General features: G+C 48.9%; 1 protein-coding gene across 1 annotated transcript in view; it reads left to right on the top strand.

Moving 5' to 3' along the window:
- SYT6 (synaptotagmin 6) overlaps positions 1-26,992 on the top strand; it is a 34,159-nt gene extending 7,167 nt beyond the window's left edge. The window contains exons 2-7 of the mRNA XM_050326849.1: positions 11,104-11,440; positions 13,957-14,515; positions 18,000-18,120; positions 19,125-19,296; positions 20,189-20,339; positions 25,427-26,992. Of these exons, the coding sequence (XP_050182806.1) occupies positions 11,104-11,440; positions 13,957-14,515; positions 18,000-18,120; positions 19,125-19,296; positions 20,189-20,339; positions 25,427-25,498 (1,412 nt within the window). The 3' untranslated portion in view covers positions 25,499-26,992. The remainder of the gene's footprint in view (positions 1-11,103; positions 11,441-13,956; positions 14,516-17,999; positions 18,121-19,124; positions 19,297-20,188; positions 20,340-25,426) is intronic.
- The last annotated feature ends 452 nt before the right edge of the window (positions 26,993-27,444 follow it).

Below are 27,444 nucleotides of genomic sequence, written 5' to 3'. Positions count from 1 at the left end.
TCCTCGTTTTATCCTCTCCAGACGCAGCACTTCATCTCCTGGATGCTGGGGAGCATTTGCTGGGAGTTATTTGATCCCAGCTCTCAAGCTGGGCTCTGGTCAAAAATGTTCATTTTGGCAGGCTTGTGAGCTGCAGGGTGTGGAGTGATAAGAACCACTGGAAAAGGGAATCTCAGAACCCGTTTAATCAATGTGTAGGATCAGGCAGCCCAGCCTGCCCACACCACTGCTGTGGAGCACATTTTAGGGGTTAAAGATCCCTGTCTTTGTTCCAAGCTAATGGAAGCAGCAGCAGCAGCAGTTAATGACAGGAGCAGAGCCTTTCAGGGAGGAAGTTCCCTCATCATTCAGCACAGCTTGAACAAAGAAATGCTCTTTTCCAAACCTCTGCGTTTGGGAGCAGGGTCCTTGTACCAGCCCTGGGGCCCAGGCAGGTGGGGCCTTCCTGGCTGCTCCGTGAACAGTGCAGGACCCACTGCTGCTGCTCTGCCATTCAGAGCCCCTGCCTGTTGTGTGCTGGGTGTTATTGGCACGACAAGTTGAGAGAGAGAGAGAGAGAGAGAGAGAGAGAGAGACAGAGGGCATGGCGTGGGCTTACGTGGTTGTTTTGGGTCTAGGTGCCCTCAGCTGGCAGCCTGAGGACACTGGTGTGGGCATCACCCAACCTTTGCAGCCCCTGGAGCCAGGGGAGTTCTGGGTGAGTCCTGCATCTCTACTTTTGGGTCTCTAATGGGCACATCCAGGCAGTAAAGCTCCTCCAGGATTCTACCAGAGCTCAAGGAGCCCCTTGTGCTGGAGGAGCTCCATGCCCTGGGCAGGGACCACTCAGGAAAGTCTCTGGAAAGCTTTCTGGGCTGCCTTGATTCACAACTGGGATCTTCTGCCCACCCTGGTTGAGTGCTGCTGGGGTTGCAGAGCAGGGGGCTGCAGGCACTGGGATGGGGGTCAGCACTCGTACAGTGCAGGGGTGGGGAGAGCCCCCAGTTCTGCTCCCAGTTAAACTTCACCCTGAGATCTTCTCAGGGCAGCCTGATTTTAGTGACTTTTTTAGCCAAAATGGAGTCCAAGAAAGAGCTGCAGGGAAGCTTTTCCCTAAAAATGAATCCCAGTGTAGGGAGTGAGAGGCAGCAAAGTGGGGTGGAGAGTGTGGGCACGGAGACACTGCTGACCTGTGGTGGTGCCTCACAACAGACACAGCTCTGACCAAGTTTCTGAAGGGAAATTTTAAAGTCTTTTGCTGTTTAAGGGAGACAGAGTAGCAGCAAAGAGGTTTTACTTGTTTCGTTTGCTTCGCATCCCGAAATGCAGGTGGATTTTTGCATCCCAGAGATGTCTGGATTTCAGTGCTTCCTTCTCTGCCCGGCTCTGCTCAGCTTCAGGTCTGAACAGAGGCTTCCCTTTGTGTTGAGGAGTCTCCACAAGATTCCCCTGGCACACAGAGCTCAGCTCAGGTCCTGTCTGCGCAGTCACATCACAGGAGGAGGATGATGCTCAGCATCAGGGATTTAACCTCAGCCCGGGTCACTGTGTGTGTTCAGCACCACCAAGTTGTTTACAGATGTTGCTACAGCATATTGTGATAAAATGTCATGGGATTAGCACACAGCCCTGTGCAATAATTGCAGGCAGTGTGGCTTATAATAGTTCATTAGCCTGTCATCACTTAGGCAGAAAGCAATGACAACTCTTACTATCACATTTATAATGCTCTAGAGAGCAGTTGATTAAGTCACAAAGTGACAGAAATCACCGGGAAATGTTTCCTTCGGCTTGAAAAAGTTTTTTTTTTTTCCTTATTTTTGTCACTTTTGATAACAGAAGTGCTGTGTTTCCAGCAACCCAAAGTTCCCCTTTGGGCTGCACACGCCAGCAGAAGTTTCAGTGACAAATGTGCCTTGGACACAGCCTGGAGGGAAAGTCCAAATCAGTCAATAACCACAGAACACCAACATTTTTGGTCTTCAGGAGCCTCTGATGGGTCCCCTCCAGCCCAGCTGTTCTCTGGGGCACAGCCCCACTGAGTGGGTGTTAGTTCTTGTCTCTGCTGTGTCTCTCAGCACAAAGCCCATCCCAAGCTGAGGATGGGTTTAAGGACTGTCCACAGGCACAGCCAACATCTGAGAGGGTGGCTGGGACGTTGGATTTGGTGTTGCAGCTCAGCAGAGATGTGGGCTGTGTGGTGTTTCATCACTGGCTGTTCAGAGCCTGCGAGGGCAGAGGCTTCTCCTGCCCAGAGCACCCACACAGAGGGCTTGTGCTTGTCAGCTATTCATGATCTTTTGCCTTTTTTTGGGCAATTAACTCTTCCTCCATTCTATTTCAGTGAGCAAGGCACAAGCTCCAGGCTACCAAGCTCTCATCTTACATCACATCCCTTTCTTTGTGCTTTGTGCACTTTTGTTTGGTCGGACTCGATGATCTTGGAGGTCCTTTCCTTAATGATTCTTTGATTTGTATGTGTGTATTTGCTCTTTTCTTTTTTTGCTGTATATACATAGAGGGCTGTGAAGTGCCTCATGGTTGACTCTGCACTTGAAAATCACGTTTGGTCTTTCCCTCTGAATTGCTCTGTTCAGATTTCCCTCTGCTTTTTTAAACTCCAGCGGGGGCTGGAGCAGCTCCTGTGACTGAGAACATTTACCACCTCTTCCCTGGGTGGTAGAAGGGCCAAACCACGAGCTGAAGAACAGCAGGTAGCAAAGGGTGTGGCAGTGTCTTTTCTCTGTTTAAAGCACTTGTCTAAGCATCTCTCTCAGACCATGAAGTGTGACAGTCCCCACTGGGGGACGAGGACCGGGGCACAGAGAGGACGAGGACAGCACAGGCATCGCCTCCTCCAAGCCAAGACACAGCAGGAGCTTCAGCTGCAGCCTGGATATGTAGGCAAGAATAAAAACAACTCTCTTTCCCTCTTGCAGGCAGGGTACCATGCAGGTGACTGCTCAGGGCTGTGCCAGGAGCCCATCCTCTCACAGCCACGAGGAGCCGCAGGCTCCAAGATGACATGGGAGAGCCTTGAGGCTGTGGTTGTTGGAAGAGAGATTTATTCCATGTGCAAATTTATGGCTTAAATATTTTCTCCTTAGGTATAATTTGAACAGGAGTTTAGAACATTTGGGAATTTGCAAATACTGGCACTCACAAGCTTTCCAGGGCAGCAAATTCTCATAGAAAGCTCTTCTCTCTGGTGACCAGGATAGGACCTGAAGGAATGGCTGGAACTCTGTCAGGAGAGGGTTAGGCTTGATATTGGGAAAAGGTTCTTTCCCTAGAGGGTGTTTGGGTACTGAACAGGCTCCCCAGGGCAGTGGTCACCACCCCAAAGGCTGCCAGAGCTGTAGGAGTGTTTGGAAAGCTCTCTCAGGCACATGGTGGGATTTTGGGGTGTCTGTGCAGGGCCAGGAGTTGGACTGGATTCTTGTGGGTCCCTTCCAGTTCAGGATATTCTGTGCTTCTAAACTACACAATGGTTAAAGGGACAAAACTCTGGCTGAAGTTGTCCATGTCACACATTCTAGTTCCTTTTCCCAGCTACAGAGACACATCCCCCTAAGAAACACAGCAAATGGTGGGAAAAGCCCTGGCACTGCCTAATGAAGGAAGTTGTGCCTGGATGGGAATGATGAGGTTGCTGTTTGCACTCGGGCCACAGATCACAGGCACTTGAAACACTGGATCCCTGCAAGGTCTCCATATGAAGGAGGTTGTCTCCATCCTTGCCGTGCAATAATGAGATGGTTTGAGTTTTGTAGTCTTATATAATTACTCTCAAAATAACTTCTGATTCATCCTCCCCTTTGAAGCTTATAGTTTGCATTCCAATAAGCCCTTGCATGGCAGGAACCCTGTGGTAGCAGCAAATTAATTTTTAAGAAGTTTTTTTGCTGTCTAACTGAAACTTTGGCATATCCACTTGGAGTATTCCTGTCTTTATCTCCCCATGGCTTGGTGTGTGCAGGAGAAGAGGAGGCCCTGTTGGGGTTCCTGGGGAGCCTGTGCTGGCAGGAGGAAGCTGGTGGGAGCTGATAGTACAGGGGGAAGCACAGGAACAGGATAAATCTCCTTTCAGCTTCCAGGGAGGTGTTTCTTCCAGGGAGACTCCATGGCTGGATGGGGCTCTGGGCAACCTGGTCTAGTGGAAAGTGTTCCTGTCCGTGGCAGGAGGTTTGAATAAGATGATCCTTAAGGTCCCTTCCAACCTAAACCATTCCATGTTTCTAGGATTCTATGAGTGTTTCCTCTCAGAACACCCAGCTCATGAGCATTCCCAGTATTCCCACCCCTGCTTGGAGAGGGGAGTTTGCCTTTGAGCTCTGTGTAATGAGCTCAGTGTGGAAATTTTCCCACTCTGTGAAAACTTGCTGTCAATTCAGATTCACCACTCTGTCTTCAGTGGGGCTGCTTGTGGTTGATGTAGAACAACAAAAGAAGTGAATTATTACTTGCATGACCAAGAGAAAAAAACCCACTCTGTATTGTTTCTCTGGTGAGCAGTGAAAGGACCACAGGGAACGGCTGGAGCTGTGTCAGGGAAGGGTCAGGTTGGATCTCAGGAGAAGATTCTTCCCCCAGAGGGTGGTTGGGCACTGAGCAGGCTCCCCAGGGCAGTGGGCACAGCCCCAAGGCTGCCAGAGCTCCGGGAGTGTTTGGACAATGCTCTCAGGGACAGGGTGGAACTTTGGGGTGTCTTGTGCAGGGCCAGGAGCTGGACTCAATATTCCAATATTCTCTGATTCTGGGTGTTTTTTTCTGGATAGGTCATGGCACCAGGTGTTTCTGATCCCACAAACTCTCAGGACACATCACTGCCCTCAGCCCCCCTTCAAGGGATCCTGACAAGCAGCCAGACTCTGGTGGGTCTGAGCAGGCTCTCTGTGGGTTTGGGTAGAGCTGCAAGCAGGTCCTGACCTGTGCTCCTGGTGCTGGGATCACTGCCTGGCCAGGAGCAGTTGGGAAGGTCGAAGAAAACAGGTCCTTGACCCTCAGAGCCGAAGGTGATTGATGTCCCCGGTGCTCTGGGGTCAGATGTGGTGCTCTGCAGCCCTCACCACCTCCCACAGCATGAGATAACGTCTGAGGGGCAGCAGGAGCTCTGCTCCATCCACAGTTGTGTTCTGACCCGGTCCTTTAACATCTGCTGAGCACTTGATGAAATATTTTCCCCTCAGCTGAGACCCACAGCTCTGTGATGGTGTTGGAGCAGCAGCTCCTGGGCTGCCAGGCTGCCTGTGAAAGGTGAATTGACGGTAGTTGGACTTTGAAGTGACAGCTCCTAATGACCTGTCTAGCTCAGGAATATTTCAGGGCATATTCCTGCAGCTCCTGGCTGCCTGGAGAACACCACCAGTAAATCAGGAAGTTGCTGAAGTTTCAAATGACAGCCAAATGGCAGCGAGGGGTCCTGAAATGTGACAATGAAGCCACCAGCAGGGGACTGGCACACTGGACACCATCCCAGCAAACACAGGCAATCAGTGAGTGGGCTTGCAGTGCTTCCCTCCTGCTGCCAGGCTCTCTGCAGACCCCAGTGCCCATTTAGCTGTGGGCTCTGTAAACACAGCTGCCTGCTGATACAGGGATTGGAGCTGTGTGAGGTGACAGGGACAATCTGATCGTTGTTATTTGCTCTGTTACCATTGCTGAGGCTTGGAGAGGGGATAGGGAGCTGGCTGAGAACTGCTCTCTGCTGCACTGCAGTCGCCTCTCCTCCAGCTCAGCATTCCAGGATTTATAAGCCAGACAGTTTCCTTTCCAGAATCCCTGTGGCAAAGGGCTCTGTTTGCTGCTGCCCCCCGTGGTGCCCCTCGGGGTTTGCCTTGTGCTGTGTCCCCAAAAGGGACGTTCCCATTTGCCTCTCTGGTCCTTGGTTTGGTTTTGGCTGCGATGCTGCTGTGAGGGTCAAGTATTTGGCTTCTGTTCCACCCAGCCCCTGTTCCTTCCTCCAAAGCTGAACAGCTTTGCTAAATAAACAGGTCCATGTCTGAGGTTTCATGGAACCCTCTTCCTTCTCTGCAGCTGCTGCCCTGTGCTCCCCTCTGCCCATCGGCCTCCGAGATCCACCGCGGCTTCTCGTGCCCAATTTCCAGCCCTCAGCTAATCAAACTCACGTTGCTGATGCTTCTCAGTTGAGAGAAAATGAGATCAGCAGTTGGTGGGTGCCTCACGTGGTCCCTTGTAGCCCCAGAGCTGCCTGTCTTCTCCTCCAGCAATAACTCTCGTAGTAATCCATCACTTGAGTGCGTGATCCCTACAAAGCCCTGCAGAAATAGAACAATATATTCTCACAAGCACTGCTGCAATAGAAAAATGTAGCAGAAAATGGACAGAGAAGCCTGGAAATATCTGCTGGCGTGGTGTGAGCGATGGCTGGTGTATGACACTGGAAAACCAGTCATGCAGCCAGTGCAAGAGAGGGGAAGGTACGTCACCATCACCCCCTGCCCCTGGGATCTGCCATCTCCTGGAACTGCTCTGCTCTTCCAGGACTATTTGCTGTGGGAAGATGTTACATGCTCCAAGCTGGAGCTCAGAATAGCTGCTTTTACAGCTGAAGGAAACCCAGTGGGGAGCAAATCAGCCCAAGCTCTCCAGATTTTCCATGAACCACTGGAGAATTTATGAGTTAGAACCCCACGCAGGGAATCACAGAATTACAGAACATGCTGAGTTGGAAGGGCCTCACCAGGATCATCGAATCCAGCTGTCAGCCCTGCTCAGGACCTCTTTGCTCTTGGCAGGATCAGGTTTGGAGGCTGTTTCTGGGTCTGTGCATGAGGATGGAGCTGTGGGACCCATCGTGCTGTGGTGACAGCACTGCTGGTACCCAACATCAGTGGAGGGTCAGGTCAGGCTGACCCCTCTGCCTTGGTGAGGGGCTCCAGGGCCTGAGAAAGGTGTCTGTCCCTTTGCAGCTGTCACAGAGCAGGGAGAAGGGGACAGCTGGGTGGTGGCCACTTCATCTGAGCTCCTCCAGCATCACCCTGACCCCACACGGCACCTCCGCCTGCAGCGCTGAGTGTTTCCAGCCCATTAGACTTCCACTCACGGTATTCCAACTTCCTTTAAATACAACAGGTATCTGGAATGACTAATGGATGCTGGAGTGCTGAGAGAGCCATCAAGCGTGGTTTGTTTTCTCTATGGGGAGTGGGTGGAAGGAAAGCTAAATTACATCTTCAGGATATTAAATATAACTCTTCACATTAAACTCGGAGTTAGCCATGAATCTCCTTAATGACAGTGCAAGCTGCTTCACAGCAGTAAAAGTCAATGTTGCCACAATTAGACCACTATTGTCTTGCAGTTAACAGACTGCTGTAATCATGACTTTGTCATATTATTAATCGCTTTCTGTTTGGACTTTGCTAATTATCCCCTTTGGTAACTCAGTTTGGGTATTATGGAGTCATCAGGGACATCAAGCTGAAAGGTACTTCGACCATATCTCTTAATTAGTTCCCATCCAAGACGAAACAAAATGGGTGGTTGGAGTGATGAGCTGCTCCCTGAGCCCACGGACAGCGGGGTGAGGAGGGCTGGACTAACCGTGGAATTATTCCTTCTTCCTCAGTTTGCTTTCAGCTTTGCAGTTTTAAGTTGTCCCACTGGCTCTTTGTCCTGCCCTGGGCCTTCTGGTCTTTGATTTAAAGGCAGTAAAAAGTAGTGACCTTCTTGGAAATTTTACAGTTTTGAGCCACTCTGTGAGCTTTTTGGTAAGGTTCGATAGCAAGGGGTTTAGATGTCACAAAATCAGTAAAAAACACAAACCAAGAAGCCAAGTCAAGGCAGAAATGAGATCATTTGTGGGTGGCATTGATGGGATTCAGTCTCCTTTGTGCTCTTGGCATCCCTGTTTCGTGCTGTCGGCTTCAGGTCTTTTTTGTGGTGTTTTGGTAACGAGTGGGTTATATAATAAATATATAAATAACAGCTCGATGACTTATCCCAAACATACCAGCTCATGCAGGTAGATGTGCATGTTCATACCCATGTCTTTCCTGTTCCTTGTTCTCCTCTCCCTCCTTATTAATCAGCCAAGAGCTTTGTTACTGCTGCTCTGTAGCCACACTTTCCAGCTGAAGATTCCTCTGGGAAGCAGCTCTTGCTCCCAGGGGGAAGCGAGACTGGAAAATAGCCATGTTAATTTGTTTTTGCAACCTCCTTCTTTTAAGCTTGATCTTTTCAATTACAAGTTGTAATAAACCCCATTTTCCAGCATGATAGTGTCTCCCAGGGGAACTGGGAGAGGATGAGGGATCAGCACGGGGTTTGATAGGACCAGGGTGAGGGATGGCTGGAGCTGCTCTGCCCTTCTGTCACACCACTTACCAGATAGAAAAGTGACAAATAACTCCCTGTTAATTTTTTTTTTCAGTGGGAAATACAATAAAAACATAGTTCTTGTCATGTTTTTCCTCAGGTGGGTTGTTTGTCAGAGTGATAATCTGTCCCTTGTGAATGCTCAGGGGCTGAAGTGTTCCTGCATTAGACAGAGTGAGTCCTTCCTCACTGCTGGATCCAGGCACATCCCTCTTTCCTCCCTGCTCAGGACATCTTGGATCCAAACCTTGCAGAGGGTGGGATAATACTAACCAAGGAACTCATTCTTCTCCTCTTCTGAGGTGTCCTTTTGGCCTGTTCTGTTTTTGGGGGAACTGGCCTTACCTCCATCTGTGCCAGGGACACCCAAGCAAGCTCTGACCCTGGGGCATTTTCTGCTAGATGAGGAATTATCTTGTTTTCACAGTTCCTTGTAAGTTAAAGGACATTTAAAGCATAACATTTTGAATACTCTGTATTTTCTAGAAAGTAAGTGGTATTTTCAAATTCATAAGAGAAAGCTCATTAAGTCAATGAAGGTCAACTCTGTCCAATTGATATTTGAGTTTAATAAGTCGCGGAAAAGTCCTGGCGAATTCAATGTCATTTTCAAACAACCCAATATTCTAACAGGGCAGATGCTTAAAAACTGCCTGTAAAATCCTGATCCCTTCTCCTCCTGCTTCATGGCAGCTGCCAGAGGAAGGAGTAGGAGGTCATGCATAAAAGTGTCTGTGAATCCTGTCAGACACATTAGGAATGCCAGCCCGGCAAGGAGTGACAAGAACCAAGATCTTTCTCGAGCTGGCAACAGGTTTCCTGAAGGAAAACCTGATTATTTCTGATGGTTTCTGTTAATGAGCCACACGGCCCATATGAATCCTTGGAATGGGTGGAAAGAACAGAAACTTCTGTGTCACGTAGCAATTCCCAGGAGAGAGAGATTCTGCATTACAATGGTTTCCTTTGTACCAGCGGGGAGGCACTTGCAAAAAAGTCCAGGTTCTTGAGTTTTCTTCTGAAAGTGCTTGAGTTTCCTGGGCACAGTTCCAAGATTTAACTCAAAGTAGAGGGAATTGGTGCCTCTGTGCTCTCAGCTTTGGTGAGAATACATTTAGGCAAGTCTCTGAGGAAGCTCAGCCGCTGACTCGTACAACCACATTTATTATTAAATACGATGGGATCTGTTTGTTCACCCCAGCAGCGATCTGTGCTTCCACCTTGGAGCTGAAGGAGAAAATAAACCCTGCAGCCTGACCCGGACAGGAGGCTGGAAAAGGGAGAGAGAAGTGGCAAAAAGCTCTGGGTGACATTTATTCTTTCCCTCTGGACCTGCTGGCACCTTCCAGCCCTGCCCTGCGAGTGAAAGCACCCGTGGGCAGTCAGGGAGCTTCTTGGTGAATTTGCTAAGCTCAGTAGTTTTGTGGGAAGGTATTTTCCTCTGGGATATCAGACACAACAGATGGTTTCCCGGGTGTTCAGCAGAACTGACTTGCTCAGGTGTAGATGTCGCATCTTGTGCCTGGTGCTGCCTTGAGATTTCACTTGCAGGAACTGCTGCAGCGATCCTAAATGCAATCCTAAATAGCTGTTCTATTCCCAGAGACACCTGAGCAAAGGCTGATGGTACAAATGTGTTCCTGAGCACTTTGCTGTTATGGTTCATAAGTGGGGTTGCATTGTTGTTGTCTTTGTGGGTTTCTTTCAATAGTTTTAAAATTCAGCTGTTTTGTCCATGTTAAAACTTTGTCTTTCCTCGTATTTCATAGATTTTTCTTAGCCTTAAACATCGAGGCCAGGTTGGATGGGGCTCTGAGCAAGCTGTTCTAGTGGAAGGTGTCCCTGCCCATGGCAGGGGGGTGGAACTACATGATCTCCAAGGCTCCTTCCAATCCAAACCATTCCATGATTAAATGTCTGATTACAGCTGTACAAAACTAAACTCCATGACCAAGGTAAACAGACTCCTGTCTAAGGCAAAGCACAGGTCAGGAATCACATTTATAGCACAGAGGTGAGTTCCCCCATTCAGGAGGTCACCAACAACATTCCTCAGGGCTCAGGCAGGGAAATAAATGTGAAGTGCTGAATTACACAACACATGAGACAAAAGTGTCTCAGAGAGTCGGAGAACACACAGCTCCTGTGCTATTCAGAGTAAGGAAGACTGTGCAGCACTTTCTGTACAGCCTCCTTCTATGTTTGGTTTCTCTGCCTCAGCAGCTTGTGATCATTTTTTTTGTTGTTGTTGTTTTTGGGTTTTTTTGTGTTGATATTTATGTTTTATTCCCCGTGGGCACATCTGGACAAGATGTGGGTGTTGATAGTACAACAATAATCTACTTCCAGGATCGTGGTAGATGGATTTTTTTCATTATAGTGCCTGAACAGCCGTGGAGTGAAGCAGAAAGGCACCTTCTGCCAGTACAGCACTGGAGCTTGTTCCTACCATGCAATTGTATAATTCTTCTTGATTTCAGACTCAGCAGTTTGCTGATGACACAAAGCAAACCAAGGGTGATGTTTTATAGCCAGTTTAAGCATCATGGTATGAAGCTCGATAGCTCTGGCCATATGGAGACACTCATTTCCACCCAGACGTGTCCCAGGCGTGTCAGGGGATGCTCACTTGGGTTTGACTCTCACTTGAAGAACTTGCTAAGAGCTCTACATTCGTTGTGAGATAAGTCACTTTGGACCATTTCTTCCATTTACTTAACGATTTTCTCACCATCTTTTCTTCTCTCCTCTCCCCTCCCTGTCGCTGTTGTTCTCTCCCTGCAGAGCTCTCCGTCAGCCTCCTTGCAGTGATAGTTATTGTGTGTGGCCTGGCCCTGGTGGCAGTGTTTCTGTTTCTCTTTTGGAAGCTGTGCTGGGTTCCCTGGAGGAACAAGGCCCTTTCCTCTAGCCTGGCCGTGCTGCGGAGCGAGGCAGGCTGCGCCAAGGACGGCATGGCAGACAAGCTCAAGGACGCGGGGGCCATCAGCTTCCTGGAGGCAGCGGTGAAGATCAGCCACACGTCCCCAGACATCCCTGCAGAGGTCCAGATGTCCATGAAGGACCACATCATGCGGCGCACGCGGATCCAGAGGCAAACCACGGAGCCGGCGTCTTCCACCAGGTGAGCGAGGGGTTGGGATGCTCGGAAGGGATGAGGTCAGAGCTCCTCGGGGTCTGCAGCTGCCTCTCGAGGGGCGGTGGAGGGGGGCACTGATCTCTGTGAGCAGTGACAGGACCCGAGGGAACGGCTGGAGCTGGGTCAGGGGTTGGATCTCAGGGAAAGGTTCTTCCCCCAGAGGGTGGTTGGGCACTGAACAGGCTCCCCAGGGCAGTGGGCACTGGCCCCAAGGCTGCCAGAGCTCAAGGGGTGTTTGGACAACACTCTTAGGTGGGATTGTTTGGGTGTCCTGTGCAGGGCCATGAGTTGGACTGGATGATCCTTGTGGTTCTCTTCAAACTCAGGGTATTCCGTGGTTCTGCTCAGCAGGGACAAGGTGCTCAGCAGTGATGGAGTGCTCAGCAGGGACACTGCTCTGTGAGCAACTGGGTAGGCAGGAGGATTGCTGAATGAATCTGGAGGTTCAGGTACCATCAGGGAGGCTAAAGAAAGCACCCACACTCTGGATTACTGTCCCAAGGTTGGCCATTAACCAATTAATAGTTAAGACTGGCTTACCGTGGGCCTTTTTAAAAAATCAGGGATTCAAGCCCTATTACTGTGACTTGACCTCATTGTGTCAAGTCACCCGCATGCTTTGGCCACTTTAATTTTGTTCCAACATGAGAGGCAGGCTGAAGTATCAATGATGTGCTCTGTCAGACAGAATTAGACCTTTTGGCTCGCTCTCACTGCCGTGGCTCCGAGCAGGAACAATTAGATCAGCAGAACTGATGTATCGCTCAGTGCACAAGCTCAGAACCAGCTGCGCTCGGTGCTTGTGCCCATCTCCATCTCAGCCAGGGACAGAGACATCAGCATATCCTCAGGAAGTAGGGTAAGGCTGCATGAAGCTTGGGACACCTTCTGGGCAGGAATACTGAGCAGAGATTTAGATCAGATGTGAGGAAGGAGTTCTTTGCTCGGAGGCTGGTGAGGCCCTGGCACAGGTTGCCCAGAGAAGCTGTGGCTGCCCCATCCCTGGGAGTGCCCAAGGCCAGGTTGGACAGGGCTTGGAGCAACCTGGGCTAGTGGAAGGTTGAAAAAGATGGGCTTTAAGGTCTCTTCAAAACACAAACCATCCTGTGATTCTATGAAATGCAGTAGCTCTCCTTGACACGGGAGGTGGTGAAACGAGGACAGGAAGGGGTGATGGCAGGGTCCTGGCTGAGCCCCAGCACTTCTGTTTGCTTCACTGGCCCTGCCCGTGGTGTGAGAGGGAGAGCAACTGTGAAAACAGACACTGCTCAGAAAATTGGCTGCATTTCTGCAGAACTGGTGAGGCACCGACCGCAGCCTCCTGTTTGACGTCGCTGGAGTTAAATCACCGCGGTGCCACCTGCGATTGTGCCACACGCTCTTTCATTTATCCACACGGCTCCTTGGACTGCTGGTTCCCTCCCTGCATGCACGTGATAGTTCTGTTTTTGTTACACTTCTCCAACAGAGCAGGAAAAAAAAAAAACCACCACAAAATCTCAGCCTGCCTGAACTAGGACAAACAAAGTGGGACTCGGCTGTACGTGGGCAGGTCTCAAACCCACTTTCTCCTTGGCAGGTTCCTCTGATTCACAGCCCAGCCTAATGCCTCCGAGGAACCTGCCAAGGAGAGCAACCACATACCACCAAAAGCTAATGCTCTGGCTGCACCAGTTCTTGGTTTGGTTAAGTAACTCCATAAGCTGCTCTTGTAAATACCAGATAATCTGAAATAATGCTGTGAGTCCACAGAAAGCTTTTATGCTTTGCTTAGATAAAGCTTTGCTTACCCACAGCTTCACTTGTGCTGGAGGGGAGCTCAAGGCAAGAGATGATTCCTGACAAGGCTGTGCCTTCCTCCCTGTCAACAATTATCTATCAGTTTCTGATGAGTCTGTTGGAAAAGCCTGGAAGCAGCAATACCCAGCAAAGCCAACTGGATGGGTCTTGGAGCAACTTGATCTGGTGGAAGGTGTCCCTGCCCATGGCAAGGGGTAGAATGAGATGAGCTTTAAGGTCATCCTTCCAACCCAAACCATTCTGGGATTCTACAGATAAAACTTCACCTTCTGAGCTGGTCATGCTCACAAAGAAAAAAAAAAAGTGGATTTTTTTACCTGAGAGAACTTGGTGCCAGTATCTTGGAAGTGTAAGGACTGAGGCTGGGAAAAGTCTGGGTTGTTTTTGATCTGGTTAAGGAGTTGTCAGGGCTCATCTGTTCAACTTTGGGCTGTGACTTGTGTAACAGGTGAAAAAATGCAGCTTGTTGCAAATACTCTGGAATTTAAGAGATTTGCTGGGTGGGTTCCTTCAAGCTTTTTGGAGGTGTTCCCCTCAGCGTTCACTCTCCATAACACACATGATTTCTGTGCCGAGGTCGGGAGGACCAACTGAACCCCCTTCTTGTGCTCTCCGCCTTTCTGAGCTTAGTGTTCCAGGGGAGGAGAAAGGCGAGGGATGTCCTTGGACAACCACACAGCTGTCGTGTCTCCCTCCTGCAGGCACATCTCCTTCAAGAGGCACCTCCCTCGGCAGATGCACGTGTCCAGCATGGACTACGGCATGGACTCTCCGGCCGTGGCCGAGCAGCCCACCAGCATCGGCCGCATCAAGCCCGAGCTCTACAAGCAAAAAACCGTCGACACCGAGGACCCCAAAAAGGAGGCGGAGAAAACCTGCGGGAAAATCAACTTCACCCTCAAGTACGACTACGAGAACGAGACGCTGACCGTCCGGATTCTCAGGGCTTTTGACTTGCCAGCCAAAGACTTCTGCGGCAGCTCGGACCCCTACGTGAAGATCTACCTCCTGCCCGACCGCAAGCGCAAGTTCCAGACGCGGGTCCACAGGAAGACCCTGAATCCCACCTTCGACGAGTCCTTCCACTTCCCCGTGCCCCACGAGGAGCTGGCGAGCAGGAAGCTCCACCTGAGCGTCTTCGACTTCGACAGGTTCTCCAGGCACGACATGATCGGGGAGGTTATCCTGGAGAACCTGTTCGAGGACTCGGACCTGTCCCGGGAGACTTCCATCTGGAGGGACATTCAGTACGCGACGACGGTGAGTGTGTGCCGGGGAGGGTCAGCCATGCCCTGGCAGCGTGTGTGGGGTGCTGTGGGGCGGTGTGGGGTGTCTGGCAGGTACCAAGAGTGTGCTGAGCGGCCCCAGGGCAGGACAGGCTGGGACTCACTCACCCCAAAGGGGTGAGTCCTACACAGACTCCCAGCTGATGGGTTCATTGCCTCCCTGCAGATGGTCCCGTTAGCCCCGGGGAGCCGCAGCTGTGGCACCAGTGTCTGCCACGTGCACATGGTGACAGTCAGACGTGATGACACCGGCCTCTGGAGGGCCAGTGGGAGTTGCTGGGCTTTGCTGCACTGTGGGGTGTCAGATTCGCTGCCCACATCTGCCCATAGGGGTGGCATTAACCTTCCACAATAGCTGTTCCTCCACTGCTCTCCCAGGAGGACCTGGCTGGTTCTGGGGGCAAATGAATGATTGAGCTGCTTTGCAGCTGGACACCAAGTCCATCACTGTCTTTGTTATTTCTGGAACTGAGATGTGAGACACCCATTCTTCCATTGCAGTGTGTTCAGAACTTTCTAACAGAGCTGTGAGGTCTCACACACGTGCCCAGCACCGTGTCCTGTGCCTGCTGTGCCCAAGGGGGACATGATCCCAGGCACCACAGGGAGCACGGTGTGCATGCAGGACATGCAGGATATCAGCCCTGGAAGGTGGCTCTCAGGCTGGAGCTGTCCTGGCAGGGCACAGAGAGCTTTTCCCTTGCCAGTCTAAGGACATGGAGGTGGATGTGATGCCTGCCAGGCACTCTGGGGCTGCTGTTGTGATGCCTTTTGAGCATCTTGCCTGGAAGTGCTGTGGGAGGGAGGCACAGGATCAACCACGAGGAAAGGCAGTGGTGTTAGCAGGGAGCTCACAGCTCTTGGCTTTCAATCCACAAATAGCCATGGTTGCTATGACTGATGGATGGCAATGAAAGGAAAAACGCTGGCAAAGAGTCAAGGAGGCACCAGGTACATCCTTCACCTGGCAAAGGGCTGCTGGGAGGGGAACAGGGTGCATCAGATGTGCTGATGCCTCTTGGAGGAATCTACCCACCGGCTCTGCAAGGAACAGTGGGTGTTTTCCTAATTAACTAAACAAATCTAAGGGGGAAAACCAGACAAAAAAAAGTGGAGACACACCAGCAGAAGGGTTGTTGAGGGAAAAGCCTCCAAAAAGATGTGAGAGGAGCAGAGCCAACATCATGCCCAAGGTGTGCAGCAGCCTTGCAGAGCTCCCAGGGACACTCCAAGTGCCACACTCAGCTCCATCCCCTCGTTCTCTCTGTGCCATTCCTAAGGAATGGGCTGATCCTGGTACGTCTCAGCCAGTTGTAGCACACCCAAGGACATTTCTGCTTAATCAAAATTGAGAAGGGTAAGTACAGTTTTCATAAAGCCCAGAGAGAGCTCTGGGTGACTAATAATGCATTAGATCAATCGTGTGGGGAAGAGGATGGGAACACACTTAGGCAAAGATCTAGGCTAGTCAAATAGCCAGCACTCAGCTGCTTAATTAATGACTGTACAGCTTGTGAATCAGTGAAACACTTCTGGTTTCAAGTCTGCAAAGGTTATTGATTCAGAGCTTCCATTATTTCCTAAAAGGTACTGATATGAATTTTGGAAATGTCCCAATGTCTATAATCTGCAAGAGAATAATGTACCCACAGGACACGCTTCGCTCTCTTGTATTTATGGCTGCAAAGAAAAATCTCTTGCCCTGATACATGGAGGTCAAGGAACAATTTATGTTCATTTTATAGCCTGAATAGGTCCTCTCAGTGCCAGAAGAGGAATAGGAGATGAAGTGGTGTCCAGCATGTGGTCTCTCCACCTCACATAGTCAGTGATGTCTCTTCTGACATGTGTGTCCAATGTTTCCTGCCCCTCACCCCTCCCAAACCAGCTAAGAACAAGGAATGCATGAAAGAACAGACCCAGTCGAGAATAATGATTTTATATAATATTCATTAGTATTCTGCACATCTAAGTGGAATAAAGATTTAATCTTTGCCTTACCTGAGAACGTGCAGGAAATAATTTGGCAAAAATCTCATCCATCAACAAGATCTATTCCCCTAACACTTAGCAAAGCTTTAAGTGCATTTACTTGTCTTTCCAGTTCCATCACTCTACTACTAACAGCTACAAATTTCTTCTCAGCAGATCATTATATCACATTGAAAGGAATCAAACACAGCTCCCGAAAATAAACGGGTTGTTTGCTCTACAGATGTGGGATCTGTATGTAGGAAATAAGATGTTTTTCTTTTTAATCCATTTTTAGAAGGTGTTTGGAAATCTTTCTGCTGACTTCAGATAATGATGCTTTCTAGTTTAAGAAAGACATTTGGTTTCTTGATTTTTTTTTCCCCCTGAATTCCCCTGGGCAAGGCAATGATGGAAAGGGCTTTTAGGAGGTGTAGTCAATAAAGCTGCATGTACAAGGGGTGCTAAGAGCAACATATAAAAGTTATTTGATGGGGCACTAAAAGAGTAAATTGTGTCGGCCTCTGTGCAATCCAGAAATTACCAAACACTTCTGAGTGCCATCTGCTGGTTAATTCACCATTTATACACACACATATACACAGCCCCACACTGTGTCAGCTCCTTGAAGGCATCTCAGAGGGGCTGGTGGTCTAATTGGCAGTAATGTCACAGATTAAAAGCTCAATTGCCACTAAACTGGGCCCTTTGTGTTGTCTTCAGGTTTAAAGCTGTGACCCCCCCAGTCAGTAACTGCCCAGAAACTCGAACTCAGCTCCAGAGAAAACCACTGTGTTACTCTAAAACATCTTCATTTGCTGCCAAAATGCTGAGCCCCATCGAAGTCCATAAACCTCTGTTACTGAATTCTTCCCTGCCCGTGGCAGGGTACTGCAATAAATTATATTTAAGGTCTCTTTCAGCCCAGACCAGTCTGTGGCTCTGTGAACAGATGGCACCAGCTGTGCTAGGAAGTTTCTGGTGGAGTTTTTTGCAGTGCACGACCAAAGAACAGGGAACCCCTGCCTGTCAGGGTCTCACCTTTCTGTCATCTCCCTGTGTTTGTATCACACTCCTCCACTTGAGGAAATAGGTGTTAGTGTCTCACACTTGGCAGCAGGAGGTAGACACTGTGCATTCCGACAAAACTTGATACTGATATAATTTCCTTGCTGGCACCGGTCTGGTGTGAGGTATCCCATCGCTTCTGTGTGAGCAGTGGAGCAGAAGAGCAGGGCTGTGATGTTGTCATAGGAAGCACAAACCCCTCTGAGGCAGAGCAACATCGTCCTTAACTATGATGTGAAGCTGTAACATAATTTTCCTGTTCCCTGTAACAATGTTTAGCCAAATAACGTTGGGGTGCACTGGAAGCACCAGCACACAGTGAAGTGTCCTTCACTTCAAATGGCAGAATAGGGATAGCAGAGGCAGCCTGGCTGGTTCCTGCACGTTTCCAATGTCCTGTGTTCTCTGTTTTATTAAAGGAAAGCGTGGACCTGGGCGAGATCATGTTTTCCCTTTGTTATTTGCCAACTGCAGGTCGCCTCACCCTAACAGTCATTAAATGCAGGAATCTCAAAGCTATGGACATCACTGGTTACTCAGGTGGGTGCTTGGTGGCTGAGGAGGATCCCATTGCATCCACATTTCCTCCTTCCTCACGGTATCCTCCATGGATGGTGGGCTTATGTCTCTTGATGTGTCATCACGGAAGCACCTGACAAAGCTTTGTCTGTGTTTTATGCATGAACAAAACTTTAAAAGCAGAATTGTATTTTAAACTTGTTCTCAAGAGCCTGAGCCCAGGGGAGGTGACTGTATACAGGAATACACAATTCATGGAGCCTGCCAGTGGTTTCCAGTCCCCACTGAAGGGTTTGCAGGGTCAGAGCTCTGATCCATCTCTTTGGGTTGGACACAGCCCTGTTGCAGACACTGACCCCAGCAGTTTTGTGAGAATAAGGTGTTTTCCACCAGTCATATAATTTTATGAGAATAAGGTGTTTTCCACCTCTAGCCAGAATCAATCATTTCACCCCCAAATTAGCAAAGGATCATGGGCCACCTGGGTACATCCCAGGGGGATGTACCTTCCTCTCTACAGTGCCCAGCACTCAAACAGAAGGATCACAGTCACCTGAAGACTGTTTGCATTCGCAGTTCCCAAGAGCTGATCTGTAAACTCAGCGTGCACAAACTCTGGTTTTTCATCATAAAAAGCAGTGTCTTTTCCAGAGATCAGCATTTGAATTTCATTCTACAAAAGGCAATAACAACACAGACCTTTGCAGGAGATGTTTCTGCTCAGCTGGAGCTTGGTGCCTTATGAAATATCTGAGAATTGAGATTTCAGGTGATGCCAGTTCAGCCTTCCTGTAATGATAATGCAGTGCTGGTTCTCTGGTGCCTGAACCTCACATCACCACTCACAGCAGTGTGAGAAATGGATTCAGCTGGTGTGCAGACATCTCTTTTTCTAAAAGTCCATTTGAGGAGGGCCTCTGGCTCATGGGAACTCACAGCCCATCCTCTGATAATGCTGTTTCTGTATGGCAGAGGCAACAAAATACACCTAAACACAATGGTTTTTATTATCTCCTCCTCTCCAGATCCATATGTCAAAGTGTCTTTGCTCTGTGACGGGCGAAGACTGAAAAAGAAGAAAACCACCATAAAGAAAAACACACTTAATCCCACTTACAATGAAGCAATAATCTTTGACATTCCCCCGGAGAACATGGATCAAGTCAGCCTGCTCATCTCCGTCATGGATTATGATCGGTAGGTGGGAGGGGAGAGTAGCCCGTTGGGTGCAGATTTTCCTGCTCAACAGCCATTTTCCATAGTGTTTTCCACAGCCCTGATTGCAGAGCTCTGTGGCATCAATCTGGTGATTTATTGCTGCAGTGTCGTGGATATTCCTGGCTGTGGTAAATTGGAATAGTGAGTTTGGTAAAGCTGGTCCTTGCGTTATGGCATTTTCTTGAGCGAGTCACGGAGTCACAGAATGTGCAGAGTTGGAAGGGACCCACATGGATCATCCAGTCCAACCCTTAGCTCTGCACAGGACCATCCCCAAAAGTCACACCCTGTGCCTGAGAGTACCATCCAAACACTCCTGGAGCTCTGGCAGCCTTGGGGCTGTGCCCACTGCCCTGGGGAGCCTGTTCAGTGCCCAGCCACCCTCTGGGGGAAGAACCTTTCCCTGAGATCCAACCTAAGCCTGCCCTGGCACAGCTCCAGCCATTCCCTGGTCACTCAGAGAAGAGATCAGTGCCTGTCCCTCTTCTTTCCCTCACGAGTCCTGTGCTCCCCCTTGTTATTTACTTGTCCTACAGCCCATCACCCCTTTTTAGAAAGCAAACAGTCTCTGTCTGAGCAGCAATTGGTGTATGAATTATCCATGACTGCACTTGCACTTATTCTTGCTGTGCACTACTACACAAACACCCTTCCAGGTCCTGTGTCTGGACTGATCAAAGCTGCTCTAACTGTTGTGTCAGTGCCTGTCTGTGCCCCTCTGGGGCCGTGTGTGCTGGCAGTGCCCGCTGTGCTCAGACCGTCCTCGTGCAGACACCACAACCCCCAGGGCCCAACCTCGGCTGGCAGATCTGGGCAGAGCGGGAGAGAGGTGAGTGAGAGGTGTCTGTGTCACTTCTCTGTCGTCCTGCAGAGTGGGGCACAACGAGATCATCGGGGTTTGCCGCGTGGGGGTCAACGCAGAAGGGCTGGGCAGGGACCACTGGAACGAGATGCTGGCGTACCCCCGCAAGCCCATCGCCCACTGGCACCCCTTGGTGGAGGTGAAGAAGTCCTTCAAGGAGGTGGGTGGGCTTGTTCTTCCCTCCTGAGGCGTGTTCTGTGCACGAGTGAGCTGCTCCCAGGCTTTCAGGGAGCTTTTCCCCCTCGCTTGGGATTCTCTGGCGGGAGGTGGGGGGGAATTTTCTTACCAGAAATGAACTCCAGAAAACAAGCACTTCTGTATTGCCTCGAAATAGCTCCTTGAGCTCGCAAGCAAGAATGAGAGAAACTGTATTTACAGATGTGACTGTTACCATATTGGTTTTTTCTTTTTTTTTTTTTTTTTTTTCCTTTTTAAATTAGAGATTGAGAGCAGTAAGGGAAGAGAATGCTGCTCTGATTGCAGAACAAATTGTCCAGGGATATTGCCTATTTCAAGTTTCAATTTTTCATCCTAAAAGATTTTTCTGTTGACTCATCTCCGAGCCTTTGAGGGAGAATAAATAGAACAAATGTAATTGCTCTAAGCATCTCCAGAGAAAGAAAGAGACTCACTTGATGCAGCCCCAGATGATAAAATAGGGCTGAAATGCTTGGGTACCATTTCGACCATCTCTAGCATTTTCTTCCTCCTCGCAGTCCAATTTCTCACGCTCCTATAGAGCTCTTTGGCTTTGGCTGATTTAGGTCATAATTTCTGGAGGAGAGAGAAGTGGAAAAGGGCAGGCACACTCTTGACACTTCAGGTATGAGAAGAAAGCCAGTGTTTGTGGCCAGTGATAATATAATAAAGGCAATAAAACCTCCCACTGTATCCGGGGCTAAGCAAGTATTTTCTCTCAAAGCCATAGAATAGCCACTTACCAAAAAGCATCTTATTTTCCCCCTGAGGTTCAGATACTGAGCTGTACTGGAAGGCAGATACTGGGCTGGGTGAGTCTGATTTAGTGCATCAAACCCTATGTTTCTTTGAAATCTGCTCTTTCCTTTAACAAGAAGGGATGGGCAGGCCCTGGCACAGGTTGCCCAGAGAAGCTGTGGCTGCCCCATCCCTGGAAGTGTCCAAGGCCAGGTTGGATAGGGCTTGGAGCCACCTGGGATAGTGGAAGTTGTCCCGTGGAAGGGGTTGGAATGGGATGAGTTTTAATGTCCCTTCCAGCCCAAATCATTCCATGACTAAGAAGGCAGTTTGTGCTCAGTGCTCCCTATCCCAGCCCAGGTGGGTGTCACCCAGTGGGAAAACCTGGCAATGAATATTTTGGTTGAAGACACCGTGGAGATGGATGTATCAGATGGACACATCAGATAACAGACACCTGAAAATTCACCCTCATGGGGGCATTCTGTGAGCTCATATTGCACCACTGCAAATCAGGAGTAACCCCACAGGTCAGAACTGCTGTAAACGGAAGCAGAATTAAACCAGAGTGCTGTTTGTGTTTAGTGGTAAACTAAACTTTTGTTGGTGAGCAGCAAAAGGCTTTCACTGACCTTGCCATGCTGAAAACCTGGCACTGGGCACGCGAGCTGTGTTTGGGCACGATCCATGTGCCGCCTCCACAGCCACAGGGAGCTGAAGACCATGGGATTTCAGCACAAAGGAAAAGTGATCCATCCTTTGATCAGCTGGCTCGAGGTCTGTGGTGTCTGTAGCACCTCACAATGTGACACCATCTGCTCTGTCTGACCCAGGGGCAGCAGTTCCTTCTCCAGGTTATCATTTTTATGCCTTTACTACACTATTTCTCAGATGCAGGTGGGGTTTTGAAAGAAAAGTCTTCTAAAGTTCTTCATGATCACTAGAGAAAAAGAAAAAAAGAGACAGTATTATTATGATGAAACGCAGAGAAAGCAAGGGGCAGACATGAAAGATGACTCACCTTCTAAAATATACTTTGAAAACCACGGCTGAGCCCCCAAGACTTTGGAAAAAAACCCTGAGTGAATCATTTCACCCCCCAGTGCACAGGTCAGGAGCTCTGCTTAAAAGGAAAGAAAAAACCCTCTGATCATCTGTTCTGGTATTTCTGCCACAAATTGGTGCACAGAGCCCAGCAAGCAAATGGTCCCTGTGTTTATTTGCCCTTTTAGGTTTTAGCACTGCTGTCTGCAAATCCCTAGTGCAGCCTGGAAAAAAAAAAAAAAAACCAACAAAAAAAACCCCAGAAAAGGCACAGATAGAAATTAATGGGAAATGGTATTTGCTGGGTGTGAGTTGTTGCATCATCTTTTCCATCGTCTTTTCCGTATGAGTTCGGGCATTTTGGAAAAGAAATTTGGGGTTTGCTTTCTAGTTGATCCTCCTGGTGCTCTGTAACCATCAGCAGTGGCCTCTGCTGCACATCAGAGTCTGCCCTGATTGAGTGCTTGACCTCAAACCGAAGGTGACAAAGCTGGCATTGAAGTGTCTTTTTGATGCCTAAACTGAGCAATGGATGAGTGGAGCTGTTTGCTCCCAGGCTGGGTGTCCCAGCCCCCTCCCCACAACTCAGAGCTGGAGAAAAGTGGTGGGAATTTGGAATTTCTTTGCCAAGCAACACGTGCTCTGCCCTGCCTGGTGCACCCTGGCAGAAAGAAGGAGCTCCCGCGGTGTTTTGAGCACAGCTCGGAATGGCAGCTCCTGGTGGTTTTACCAGGAAAACTCTCACCAGAGGTGTGTGTTGCAGCAGGAGGATGGTCCAGCCCTGGCCCCCTCACCCTGCCAGAGAGCTGCAGGACAGATGGATGGATGGGCAGTGGTGTTGGATGGGTGGAGAGCGGTGCTGGATGCCCCAGGCTGGGCCATTGGCCTCCTCCTGCATTGTGGGCATGGATCTTTGACTGTCCACCATCAGGACCTGGCCAGAATCAGCCCCTCTCACCACAGTCCTGGGTTAACATGGCCCAAAAACCTCATTTCTGTACTGACAATGTGGTTTGGGCCCTTCCTCTGTGAGTTGGTGTCACTCACTCTTCCTTTCTCTTCCATTTCTGGAGCCTTTAGGGAAATGCTTCTGATGCACATCATGTCTTTGGTTGCTCCATATTTATCAACAGTGAATAACAAACCATAATCACTGCACTTCTCTAATGACCATCATCATTAACAAGAGAACATGGAGAACATGTGCAAATGAATCATTAATTACAAGCTTCTAAGTACTATCCTCCTCACACAGATGTTCAGAAGGCGAGTTTCTGAGCAGAAGAGGAGAATCCCATTTTCTGCTGCATTTGTGGAGTTATTCTGACAATGAATTCTTCCCCTCAGCAAGACTTGCTCCCATCATTCAGCCTCGAGGTCCCCGTGGCACCTGCTCAGCCTCCCCGGGTGCTTCAACCATCCCACTCATCGCTGTTCCCTCTTCATTCCCCCAAACCTCCCATCAACCAGGTCAAGTGATGTGTCCAAAAAGGGAAACACAAAATTACAGCCTGTTTTCCCAGACTTTGAAGGGGACTTCTGAAAAAAAAAAAAAAGGAGTTTTCTCTGTTTGTCTCTGCGAGAGACAAACTCTGATATCGAGGAGGAGCATCATCAGCCCGATGCAAAACGGGCCTTTGATGTTGCCAAGCGCCTCTGACATCCAGCAGGGGGGCATTTACTTGTTTAAAACATTTCTCCAGATAAAAACTGATAGCTCTGCTGAGAGCCAAGCCATGCCCATAACGAAGAATAAACCCCTTTATCTTTAAAGATAAGCCCTTCCAGACTTTTGGGCCTGTTTGGTTTTGATTGAAGTGTTCCTGAGTTTTGACTCTTAATTACACAATACACGGTTCACCTTTTCTAATTAAGTGAAGGGAAAATATCTCCAGGCTCCTCTCCTGTCACTCCAACCTACTCTTGGAAAAAAATTTTCATCACATTTTCAGAGCAGCAACGCCGTCACTGTCACTGCAGGCAGAACAAGGCAGGGGGCATGGAGAAGGCTCTGCCAAAAGCCCATTGCTGCTGGGAATTTCTGCAGTCTGCTCTTTTGGTGGTAATTCCAATCAGGAGGTTGTATCTATCATCAGTTCCTCAGGGGATTTTAGCAAAAAAAAATTGGACATGAGGAATGTAGGAGAAAGTGTTTTCTTACCTTGAAGTCGCCAGTTTGGAAGGACAAGCTTCCCATCTTCCTCGTTCATTAATTTAATGCAATTAATTTAATGTAATTTGTTTAATGCAGACCTGTGTAGTGAGCTACTTCTACACTCTTTGGGGAAGGAAACTGGCCAAATTCTTGACCACTCCAGAGCCATGGAGCATCTGCAAGAGGCTGTTTGCCTTGCTCAGCCTCCCTGCAAGCGCCACACAACCATCCTCTCATCTTCAATTATGCTTCTTTGAGATGCCTTTGCCAAGGCAAGGGTGAAGTCTCCTTTCCCAAGCGAGCTTTCACCCAGAGAAATGAAATTCATACATGCTTGAGCATTAATATCAGCCAGCAAAGAGCTCCTGCTTGTGCAGGAGAGGAGGGAATTGATCCGGGGGGAGAAGGAAGCAGTGGAAATTCTATGGCTCCCGTTGTCTCTGGGAGATGTCTGTCATTTGTCATTTGAATTTAATAAAACAAGATGGTGAGATGGGCCACTACTCAAAAGCTTGAGGAGAAATGGGTTTGAATTGTAATAATAGCCCCCAAGGCAGATGACTAATAATTTATGATCCCATAAGTATGGGGGGAAAAAAAAAAAAAAAGAAAATGTTTCCTCCAGCCACTGACTCTCTGATCTGATTTTCCCTTTGAGAAATGTCTCTGGTGCTGTGGACAGAGCTGCTGTGGAGTAAAATTACCAGACTGGAAAGACTCAAGTACTTTTGAGGTTAGACAGTATTTCTAACCCAAAAGACAACGGCAATAAAGCAAGAAAGAGCCGAAAGCTGAACTGAGACCACTTTGTCTTCACGGCACGCGCAGAAAATGTTTATTTTACCTCTCTCTTTTTCACCAGGAATCCTCACAATTGGGAATTGATTTACAAAGCAATAAAGCAAATTGCTCAGCGATTCCTCCTGAGTGGTTAAACACGGGCGCCCAATAAGTGGGAAGATGCGGAGAAGATGAGAATGAGGCGGGACGGGAGATGGGCAGAGCGGGGATGGGGTGGGAATACCGAGGAACAGGACACAGGCAGTGTGGTGTAGGGAAAAATTCCAAATAATTTCTGTTTGCTTAGGCTTGTTTTCTCTTTTCTCTCCCAGTGGCAAGGCCGGGCAGCGAGCTTCGACAGCCAGGGCTCCTGCCCCTCTCCCAAACCACCCCCCACACCGTGATGTGGAGCACAGAGAGCAAAATGGGACTAATCCAAGTTATTTTTGCCCTTGGCCCACGGTCTCAGTGATTGCTGAGTGGCGGTGGCAGCAGCGGGACTTTCTGGTCTAGTTGTTCCTGCGTGAGTAAAGGTAGAAAACCCGTTTTGTGGTCAAATCTGTTTTTGTCTACTATGTCTCCCAAGGTGATGTTATTTTTGTGGCTTTTACTGTACGGATCTGTTTCCGGAGGCAGAAGGCGGGCTGAGGCGTGAGCTGGAAGTTTGGTGTGTAAAATAACGTGTAAAATAGTTTTTAGTGCGTGCAAAGGCTGGACAAGTGAGAAGATGTGTCTGCAGAGAGCAGGGGTGGCCAGGAGAGGGGACATCGCTGGGACAGCCGTGGCAGAGGATGGGAGAGACTCTTCCAACCTGCCAGCAGCCCCGTCCTCGTGGTCAGCCCCAACCCAGCAGAGTGTTCCCGGGTTTCCTGTTCATGTAGAGGTGTCCATGAGTTCTTAGAAGTTTGTGCAGTGTGTAACCAAAATTCCTTTTGTCATATATAAAAAGTGCTGTTGATTCCTCGGGGGGTGGAAAGCTGGTTTGTTGGAGGGTTTTTTTCCCCCCACCCTGTATTTGAAGTCTCCCCAGAGTTAATTGCATGAACAGTTTCTTCAGAGCCCTTTGTAGCTGCTGCTCATCCCCCCTGTGCATCACCAAGTTATCCAGAGTGGAGGGAACGGCGCTGCCACGAGTGGGATTCAGAAATAAAAAGGGGAAGATGTTACAGAAATAGGTGATATCCCTGCATGACCACAAGATCTCTACTTCTTACATCACCCAAGTAATAAAGGGTGAATCAAAAGGGGAAAGGAAAACATAATACTAAAAAAAAAAAATTCCAAACTTTTTTCTTGGACTTCCTGTCAGCACTTCCCTAAGGAATAAAGCTTCTAGGGCCCAAACCCTGCAGGAGAGTCAAGTTTTAGAAAAAAAAAAAAAAAAAAAAAAAGAAGCTTTGCTGATTCCTTGGTTGCAGAGGCCAAAAATGAAGTTATAACATCCCAAGTACTGGCTTTGCAGCTAGATCAGCTGATCTTTATCAGCCAGCTGTGGATTTTGGACATTTTCTCATCGTGGATTTTTCTCTGAGTTAAAGAAGTGCTTCAGCGCTGTTTATTCCACCCTAATTAAATTAGGTAAAAGCAAATATTTTGGTTTCAAGGTAGAGTTTGCGAGCGAGGCAGCCGGTTCTCCTCCCATCAGGTTATCAGAACTGCTTTCATCAGCCACAATCCTCAGGTCAACTTCAGTTTCCATCCTCCTAAATGTCACCACATCATCCTTCGCTGCACATCACGACTGGCAGAGAGGGGTGTTTGTGTCGCTTCGGGGTAAGATGAATCCTCTGTGCAGTGGAGGGTAAATACATCATTTCTCATCACACCTCGTGTCTTAATTCTCTTTATGTGCCACGTGCTATAGGAGCAGAAACTCAATAAAATTATTCCATTTGTAAGTGCTGCCTTGCCTGGTGAAATATTCCCGCTTGTGGAAGCAGTAATTGTGTGTTATGTGGGTTTGGATGGTTGCAGCAATCGCAGTGGATGCCATAAAATGTGCTAATGACAGAGCCTGGGATGGTGGGAGGCAGGGCAAGGGCAGACGGCGTCACTTGGAGCAGACAGAAGCTCTGCAAACTCCTGGTTGGTCTGGCACAGTCTCACCACCCCTTGGGGAACAGTGAGAACCGGCTGCAGGAGGCAAAAAACAAAAAGGTATTTCAAGCACTTACAGTTCATTGAAAGAAAGAAGTGTTAAAACTGCTTTAGCTTCCCAGCACGAAGGGCTCCACTGAGGAACACAGGGGAGGTCACCCTTTCTGAGACCACCCATCCTTGCTGGGGATGTCCCAGCTCTCAGTGCAGCAAAAAGTCTTTAACCACTGAAAATAATAATTGAGTAGATGGG

The sequence above is a fragment of the Myiozetetes cayanensis genome, unplaced genomic scaffold (assembly GCF_022539395.1).
Source record: "Myiozetetes cayanensis isolate MyiCay16 unplaced genomic scaffold, myiCay2020 scf32, whole genome shotgun sequence".
In the NCBI taxonomy this organism is placed as follows: Eukaryota; Metazoa; Chordata; class Aves; order Passeriformes; family Tyrannidae; genus Myiozetetes; species Myiozetetes cayanensis.
Note: the sequence above shows the minus strand (reverse complement) of the source record. Positions and strands in the feature narration are given on the sequence as shown.